Source organism: Notothenia coriiceps, unplaced genomic scaffold (genome assembly GCF_000735185.1).
Source record: "Notothenia coriiceps isolate Sejong01 unplaced genomic scaffold, NC01 NC01_scaffold00010873, whole genome shotgun sequence".
Lineage (NCBI taxonomy): Eukaryota > Metazoa > Chordata > Actinopteri > Perciformes > Nototheniidae > Notothenia > Notothenia coriiceps.
The window spans coordinates 48,103-58,195 of record NW_011343574.1 but is presented as its reverse complement, the minus strand read 5'-3'; the positions used below and the strand labels follow the sequence as shown (position 1 = coordinate 58,195).

The following is a 10,093-nucleotide window of genomic DNA, read 5'->3' as shown; positions in this document are numbered from 1 at the left end:
CCCCCCTAGCCATGCCTCATTTCGCTCTATTTGCTCTTTTCCAGCCCTGTTTTTGCAGGGGCTGATTCTGTGAGAAGTCTTCTTCGCTGCTTTTGTGGCAGACTACAGCACCACTTACAGGCCTGGCATATGTACTACAGTGTCTCCAGCACTTTCGAGCGGCAATGGCCGTGGCCCTACCCCCCATTCCCCTGATAGGTGGAGAGTTGCCTATATAGGCGGAGCACCCCTTTTCTGACGTCAGAAAAATTCAAATCTGTATCAGCTCCGTTGCAGCCCCGTTTTTAAAAGATTTGGGTATGGAGGAAAAGAGAGAGGGTTGTGTTTTCTGACTCTTGGTGAGTTCCCTGACACACCGGGGACACATCATGTATAAAAGACGTACAAAAGTGAATTTTGTATGATAGGTCCCCTTAAATAAAAAATAAATAGGCATCACGTGGAATAAATTGACCCATGTAAGTGTTTCAAAATGTTATGTTTTAACATTCATTAATTTGAGAGTTCCTGAACTTCAACTACATGCACTTTTTGTTCATAAAAATGTAAGCTCTAGGCCAATAAAGTAACGATAAAGACAGTTATATTAAGTCCAACGGTGAAGGAAAAAGTCAGGAAATGCTATTTTTGCTGCGGTGTGAATTCGTTCAAAAATGTAAGAATTGACTTTACTTTACATGAGGCAAAACCAGTATGTGCTGCATGAGACGTGTGTGTGTTCAGTTCTTACCTCGGCAGGCGTAGTTAGAGGACCAGTGTTTGTTGGCCATACACACCACCTCTGAGTTCTGGGACTCGTATCCCTGCTTGCAGCGGATTTTACAGCGAGTCCCCATCACGTTCCTGTAGTGTTCTCCTCTAGGCGCGCGACAGCTCACGTCTCCATGTTTCAACTTAATGGGCGCACACCACGGTGTCCCTGAAAGCAGAGGAAAGATAGCTGCTCTGACCTTTCCTTTGCTGCAAGTACAGTATATGTTTTTTATGGCACAGCCTTGGAGTGAGAGAGTATCAGTATTCAATGATAAGCACTTACCTGAGGACTATTAAACATTAGACCTTTATATATAAGCGTTAAAATGTGAAACCCTCCCATCCTCTGAGTTCAGACTGATACGGAGGATTTCTTGTTACCTTATCTGCTACTCTCCATAGTCCAACAGTGTCTCATGAAGATAGACAATATTCTTACTTGTAAAAAATCCAGATAATGATGGGAAGAGAGCACTTAAGTTTAACAGTGAGTGTGATAGAGTGAGATTACGGTGTGTGTTAAAAGTACTGTTCTTTATTGCTGAAAGATTTTGTTCCATCGATTAGGTCTGTCCAAAAAATGGGGACTGGTAATATTGTTTTATCTGTAGAGTTTACTTGAAGCTACCCTGCAGCAGCCGGTCAGTCTGCAGTAACAAGGCTGCAGTAACAAGCTTGGCGCTGTTTGTAAAGGTAACAAAATTCACCTACCAGCAAAAATATGACTGGTTAAAAAAAGTTTTATGAGCATTTCTGATCTTCTCTTACATTATGACCCATCCAGAACTTTCAGGTCTTCTGGGACGGGACTGGTTTCTGTCCGCGGAGTCAAAACTACACATGGAGAAGCAGCGTTTTTTTTAAAAAGCTCTATATATGTGGAACAAACTAGCAGAAAACAGCAGGTCCGCCGCAAATGTCACTACTCTCTATAAACGAATCCAGGGCAAAGACCTTTCTTTTTGCCACTGCTTACTGCTTTTAAGCATTTTAAAATGTCATTTACAGAGTCAGTCTCATTTTTTGTAAAGCGCTTTGAATGGCCTTGTGTTAAAACTGTGCTACACAAATAAACTTGCCTTGCCTTTAGAGATGAATGTTGTTACCTTTGGACAGAGCCAGGCTAGTTGTTTCCCTCAATCTTCAGCCATGTTAAACTAAGCTAACACGTATGGTTATGAGATATTCTATGTACAGATAGTGGTATCTATTTTCTCATCAATTTATAATCAAGAAAGTGTTTTTTTCTCCAAAATTATAAACTAATACTTTAATAAGATAACTGCGTTTCAGTTTTACTTTTCTCCTCCTCCTCTCCTGCCCATCTCTAAAAAGCGTGTGTATAAATTCCTTGTTTCAAGCCAAGTTTGAGGGGCCGCATGGTTCTTATTCCAATACAGTGAAATCCAAATCTGCAGTTTATTTCATGCTGGCTCAGGACAAACATTCTGTAGACCGACACACACAAAGCCCACAGTTGGAGAGAATAGTTTAGGCTAATTTCCAGTTGGAAAAATATTTAGTAGCCTATTCATTACACAGCAAACCTCCCCTTGCTGCCTCTCTCTCTCTCTCTTTGTGTTGGCCAAGTCTCCACAACCAAGGAGTACGAGAAAATAAAATGTGAGCTTTTACACAAGGGTTGTTTGGTTTGGCCTGGACGATAATGTTCCGTGTCTAACTGACCCCGAATATAAACTGGAGGCTGCTTTGCCGTAACAAAACTGGCTTAACTTCCTGGAGTTGATTATACCTCTTAAAAGACACGATCAAATAAAAGTTTTAATACAATTCTAATTTGTTTTGTTATTCTCTAATAGTACATAATCAAAATACATCCCTTCTGAATCCACTCCTATCTGATTTGGGGAAAACATATATACACTTTTTGCTACTGTGGGATTTACTAGCAGCTAGTAGGGGAATTTAAAAGGTCACAGGTGTTTCTTGACATTTTTCTCAATATATTTATTTCTCTTCTGACCTTCTGTTTCTGATCTTTCAAAGCTGTGGAGGGAGGTTTGGGTGCAAAGTGTTTACCAATCTGAAAGATTTTATTTAAATTGTTTTGTAAAGGATCATCGCAGATATAGTCAGTTTTACTCTGAAATAATAATGATGCTCTCACTGCTGTTTTATTCTGACTGTTGACTAGAGGAACTTGGATAACTCTGTTGGTCTGCATGACAATATAGGAAACCATAGTTACTTTGATAAGCAGTCTCTGAATAGATATGGAGTCACGTTTCAGAATACATGTACTGTATGTATCGACAAACTGAGCATGCATTCACCTTTATATCTACGAGAATGCCAGTTCTCGTCGTCTCCATGGGCGTATTGTCCTGACCCTGGGGAAGAAAGAAAGGAAGAAAAGCAACTAACACGGCAAAAAGAGCTGCATCCAAGATGTTAGGCAATGTTTGAAAGCACTGTCCTGGACTGACCTTGATCACCAAGAACAGGCTCAAACATGTTGCCTAACTTTTAATCTGAACCAGACTCAGTGGGGGATCTGGATCTTTTGGACTGACTACATGCACATGAATAAATCACAAAAGACCAATCCTTTCCAACTGGTTTGGAAAAAAGGAATCTGTTCAAAACAAAGTTTCATTCTGCTCAATGCAGTATGCTGTTTTTGCTTTGTTCTTTATTTGTTTGGTTTTGAAACCTTTCTTCCAAATCAGCGCCATAGATAATACTTACCATTGTAAGAATGCACAGAGCATTCAGACTGAGGGAATATATATTTCAACAATAAAACAGAAGCATCCAAGGAGAACTGAAATATTTCTCAGTGGGGGCTGAGAAGAGGGCACAGCGATATTGGTAAAAGACATACGTGAGAGGAATTGTGATCAAGGGGGGATTATTTTAGGAAAGCAGGAATAAGGGAGGGGGTCAGGAGGCAGTAAAAACAAAAATGAAAGAGGACACAGGTGAGGAAGGGGTTAATGTAGGGGGAAGGGTGTTCAACCTTGGCCCTGGGGTGTTATGAACTCCGGTGTGAATGTGTCCTCTGTTCAGGATCCACAAGGGACGAGTGTTCAAGCCTCCTTCAGCTTCATGTATCAGCCGCATGTTGGCCATTGAACCCGATACTGTGATTGAAGAGTCCCTACATTCAATACAATATCTATACAATCATGGCTTTTCTGTCAGTTTAATTAAAGCTGTCTGGACCAAAATGCCGAAAGTTGTCTAATACACACACACACACACACACAAAAGTTCTGAGGTTTTTAGCAGTCTGATCACACCGCATGAATTGTACCGAGCAAACCCACATACTGAGTGAGTCAGATTGAGCTGCCTATTGGGAAAACTTCAGTGTCTGCTTCCTAATGGGGAGAGGGAGGGAGGTGTGTGTGTGTGTGTGTGTGTGTGTGTGTGTGTGTGTGTGTCTCCCTTTCAAAGCGAGCATTATTTAAATCCAAATGCAGCAGAAAATTGATCAGTTCTGTAACAACTCACAGCCATTCCAAGCAAACAAAACACAGGAATTTACACCATGAGAGACAGCAGTTCCTTGTTTGTGATTGGCTGGCAAGTGTTAACAAAAATGTGACTTACTTCTTACATTTTTCAGACGGAAGTTATAATGCTTAAGATTTGGACACATTTTATGTATTTAGGGGCTAAGTCATGTATCGTAATAACAATTTAACTTAACCAGACTATAAAACTTGATAGACTCCTGTCAACAGCTACAATAAACACAAAAAAAGTATGATTTATATAGTCAGAGAAACAGCCCCTTGCTATAGAATAGCAACAAACTTGCAGACACCTTTATGCAGTAAGATGATAAGATGCTTTCTCCGGTAGGATATATTATCTATAATGTCCATTAAGAACTGCTAGTCTGTCCTGTTATTTAATTTCAGTTCACTCAAATCCAGTACTTGAATGCATAGAGGAAAGTCCTAATCCTAGAGCAGGAGCATTAGATCTGATATAAAAAAGATCAGGTTTGATGTGAAATCCATGATGAATGATATTCCCTTTAAGCAGAGGAGCCTGTAATCAATACCACTCTAACCGGGTAAGAAACGGCCTCAAACTACATTATACATATCTTAAAATAATAACATTGTACATCATTGTGCCACACCAGCCTCCATGGGCACATCCAGGCCAACTATTAACAACAGTTATTTCACTCCTGAACAGGAAACATGTGAACAATAACAAGCAAGGCAGAACTAAAGACGTATCCACTTTTCCTTGACACATCCTTAATGTGTTTGCCAGCATTTTGTAAAAAGAGCTGCAGTTACTTTCTTGCCAACAGGTGACGCAGGTTGGACTGAATATCCGGGCCTGAAACTGCATTTCAGCTTTGCATCTCAATTTAGATTAAATTGACTCGGTTTGGCTTGGCCTTTGTTCGTAAAAGCACTCCAGTTTCAAACAAACCAAAGAAAAGAAAATATGATACGAGACTCGTCTGAAGGCTGAAGTGGGATCGGCAGTGATTTCATATTCCTGCTCATCTACTTCAAATGAGATCTTAGCAAGAAAGATGTCAAAATGTTAATAGTGCAGGAAGCGTTGAAGCTTCTGGGAGTGAATGAACCTTTAAATTACAGAGCGCGATATTCCAATTAGTCTTTCTCTGCAGGCCTGTAATATAAACTGTCATTATATGGATGCTCATCTCCTCTTGAAGAATAGCTAAAGGCAATCGGAGCAGAAGAGAGCAAACAATAAATGTCATTTCTTTATCGCTCAATTCAACACAGCAGTATAACAGGGTTATGTAACTCCTCTTAGTGCACTAATGATTTCTGTCCAATTAAATCTGTGAACCAACATTTCTGCTGCTGGTTCTTTAATCACATCATCAATTTCTGGCCCTGAGGTTCAAACTGATGCTGTTTTTAACTCCAATAACACTTTGCAATGAGGGACCGCAGTTGCTAGTTATAGTGATGAACCCATAGCTCACTGGATCTTACTGTATTATTATTGCATCTAGGTTGTTAGCAGGGTTAATTTGAAATTATGAATCTATAAAAGTGTTCAGTTTTCAGATTAGAAACTCATTATGGTGGTGATTTGTGAATGTGGCATTTATCTGTCTGGACTGAAAGCTGCACTTTTAAATCGATTGATTAAATGACTATGTTTTATGTGAAAGGGATCGCTCAGGAAGATGAATCGACTGTAAATGATGGCGTTGTCTTTTAGCTCAAAGCCCACACACTCTCGAACCAGCGTCATTTCCAAAATAAGGCAGCTCTTTTCAGCTAAAAGGTCTGTGGTGAAACGGTGTAGCATTTAGCAGCTACAAATGTTCGCTCTGGAGTTGGGGGATACTGAACACAGAGCTCAAAGGAGGATGAATATTGGACTTAAATTCATCACACCCCAGATACATATGTTGCTGTATGTGTGATTGATGTTAAAAAGGCACTGTTTGATAACTGTTCGCCATATAAACTTCATATACTGTGACAATGTGTTCATGTTGTGTTCTCATCTTCTTACAGTTTAAAGTAAAACAAGCTTTTACTTTACTGTTGTACTGAGTGCACTGCAGTCCTCTATATAACAATAATAAGTGTTTTTGAATGCACTTCAGAGCGGTAAATACCCACTTTGCTTTTCATTGATTTACAGTTAATTTCTGATTTGTTTTATTTGTTTTTTCTTTGTGACTATTAAGGATTTACGTTGTTGTGAAGTGTTTCTCATCTCCTGGCAGAGACACAACTGAACACTCACAGTGACTGTTCTCCAGAGTGATGGTGCCTGCTGGCATTTCCTCAAGGGGCTCCCTGTGTGTGGAGGATTTATCTGCCCCTAACTCACATCAGCACAAGAATCCTCATGGAAAATGTGATCAGGCTTTCAAGTATACTCGCTGTAGAGGAAGATTAAGTGTAAGAAGCAAAGTAGAACTCAGGCAAAAGATTTCCATTGTTAAAAGAGAACCCAAAAGTAGTTATTCTTGTGCACTGCCACCCAATTTTCAAGGCATGCTGAACAAGTCATTTGGGTAATTGACCACTAGAACAAACAAACACACCACTGTAAAATAAACTCCTCATAAACACACTCACCCTAACACAAGTACAGACCAGATCAGAGTCCTTACTGACAGCTACAGGCAGTTTTTAGTGTGTCAGTGTAAATCTGCTCTGCAGCATGTGTTCATGTTTCAGCCTGCATGATGATCATACAGCAGTGAGACACTCTCAAACCATCTACAGGCACATCACCACTGTGACCCCACACACACACACACACACACACACACACACACACACACACACACACACACACACACACACACACACACACACACACACACACAACTTAAATTCATGTTGTAGGTGGGCCTTCTCTTTATGTTTTGTCTTTGTCTATTACTACAGTGTGTTTCTCCATACTCAGGGCTTGTAATACTTTAGCTAGGAATAGATTCCTCACACACACACACACACACACACACACACACACACACACACACACACACACACACACACACACACACACACACACACACACACACACACACACACACACACACAAGCTTTGAGGTCAGTTCAGCTCCTCACTGCGGGCTACTGGCCAGCTCTTGTTGGGCCCTGTTTATCTGGAGAATGTTTTCTTACATTGGATGCTATTCTTCACTGTAGGGCTGCAACAGTTATTTTTCAACTAGTACTTTATTAATGATTCTATAAAAGAGGAGAACATTTAGAAAATGCCTATCCCAATTAATCTTAGGTAACATAATAACATGTCTTGTTTTTTTTTATCCAACCAACAGTCCAAAGCTTTAAGATATTCAAATAATATGATGGAAAACAAAACAAAAACAGGAAATTCTCACATTACAAAAATGGAAACCAGATTGGGTTTTTTTGCTAGAAAAAGTGACCCAGGCAACTAATCAATTCTCAAAATAATGATCTGCATATGATTAATCAACGTATCATTGCTGCTCCACTTAAGGGTGTGCGTGTGTTTGTGTCAGTGATTGGTGTTTACTCAACACCAGAACAGAAACTTATCAGTAACCAGAGGTGGGAGAAGTGCTCAAATCGTGTACTTGGGTAAAAGTATAATTACCAGAGTGTAGGAATACTCTATTATAAGTAAAAGTCCTTCTTTCAAAATGTGACTAAAGTAAAACTACAAAATTATTATCAAAATATACTTAAAGTACCAAAAGTAAAAGTACTCATTATGCAGATTGGGCAATTTCAGAATAATATATGTTTGATTATAATTATTGATGCAAGGTGCAGCTTTCAATGACTCTGTATACTGCAGGGTACCATGTTAATTTACTCCAGGTGTAACTAAAGTCTAATTTAAGTGTTGATTATATTTTACATCATTTATACAAATCTGTAAAGTAACTGCATGTATTAAATGAATGTGGTGGAGTAAAAGTACACCATTGACCCTTGAATTGTAGTAAAGCAGAAGTACAAAGTAGCATAACATGGAACTACTCAAGTAAAGTACAAACATCTCAAAATTGTACTTAAGTAGCCTACTGTACTTGAGTATATATGTACTTAGTTACTTCCCACCTCTTTCAGTAACATACTTTGAACATTTTAAAGATGTGGTTCTCTTTGATATAAGATTAAACCAAAGAGGCGATGAATAGGTTGTTCTTGTGAAAGTATAAGTAAAGGGCAAGATTGACATAGCACTTACACTACAGTTGCAGGGCTTTCATTAGCAGCCTGCCACAGGCACAGACTGAGCTCTGTGCACAGAAACGTCCCCCAGATGCACACTGCACACTGCACTCCCCCCCCCCCGCTGTCCTCCCCCTCCACGTAAACACAAACGCAGTTCACCAAAAACCAGCTGTAGGATAAGAAGCCTCACATGCATTCAAACACGTGTCATAAAAACAATACCAACACAACCAGTTTAATGTAAAATAAGTGAGATATAACGCTTTTCCACCAGAAAATCGAATACAAAAACGGTTTGACACCCCAGCAGTGTTAATACTGTCCAGGGGGTGAATGAGGGCCTTTGTTGGTTCCTTACCTTCATACCCGGAGCAGAGGCAGAGCTGCACGAACAGGAGCACCAGCGGCCACATGTCCATGTCGAGGAGCGGGAGTCTTCAGCATGTGAGGAGGGAGAGCAGGCAAAGACTTCCAGCGCATTCCTGCCTCCCAAAGGCCCGCCTCTCGCTCCAGAAACAAGGGAGGATTCACCAAACAGCCAGGCCAGGATAACGGCATGAGGCGGGCCAGAGAGGCTGCGCCAGCCCCTGTGGGTAAACTGTGACATCCACCCGAGTATCACCGCAAGAGAAAATCATGCAAATCAACCCCAGTTTTCATTTGTAAACCCTCTACTCAGCAGTAGACACCATTTAGGCCACAGCTACTAGTTACACAAGGAGCCTACAATTTGAGGTGCTTAGTAGTTGGGCTACTTCTCGGTTGTGGAAGAAGAAAGCTACTCAGACCCCTCATTTAAGTAAAAATAGAAACACCATGTTCACTTAATTTAAAATGTTTAAACAGTAAGGAAGTTTACTGGAAAATGCACTAAAAGTAGCCTGTGAAATCAGGGTTTATCAGTATGGAGTATATAGAATTACGTGTTGTATTATTTAATTATATATTATTTTGTTTTTCCTCATAACAAATGTATAAGAACATTTCATTTTACAGTTTGGCAATGTGGAGCCAACTTAGATACTCCAACAAGTGTAGCCCAGTATTGTTACAACAGTACAATAATTTATTAGTAATGTTTATTATGCTAAATAGCAGAATGGAAATACTTAAGTGCAAGTATGTCACTAGTATGTATTGTACTTAATTGCTTTAGTTACACTGCTTCGATACACTCAAGTTTATTTACAGTACTTTACTGCAGCTTCTGCACAAACTGTTTATAAGATACTTTGCAATGTTGTAAATTAAACTAGGGGTGACCAGACTGAGGGGCCGAGGCCTCATACCGATGTCTCAAGATGAATACATTTAAGAGTTATGAAGTAATTAGCTGTAGCCTATAGAAGAAAATCATAAAAATTAATATTAGGCTACAAAAATGTCTATTTTCTAAGGGGTCATGTAGTTTAACTGTTTCTTAATCAAGAGGAAATTAAATCAACGTTTGACCAGGATGTGATTTTGTTATAAAATAATTGTTTCTGTTATTCATATTTTGAGCAACTACGTACTTGAACAACATGAAAACACACAGTATGGTCCAGTAAACAGTGTTTTGGATCTCAAAGTTGGATCCCTGCATGTTGTTTCCTTCATACGCTATTCAAATGAAATGTTTTGAAGTTACATTAATGAAATCAATCCTGTCTTGACATTTGCATAGC

At 39.6% G+C, this 10,093-nt stretch overlaps 1 protein-coding gene across 1 annotated transcript; it reads right to left on the bottom strand.

Moving 5' to 3' along the window:
* Positions 1–693: 693 nt before the first annotated feature.
* On the bottom strand, positions 694–8,987 carry LOC104946252 (sushi-repeat-containing protein SRPX-like). Its single transcript, XM_010772039.1, has 3 exons — positions 8,785–8,987; positions 3,048–3,104; positions 694–919 (listed from the first exon to the last, which is right to left on the bottom strand). Exons 1-3 carry the CDS (start codon positions 8,843–8,845, stop codon positions 720–722), a joined length of 318 nt encoding a protein of 105 aa, XP_010770341.1. The 5' UTR covers positions 8,846–8,987; the 3' UTR covers positions 694–719.
* Positions 8,988–10,093: the final 1,106 nt, after the last annotated feature.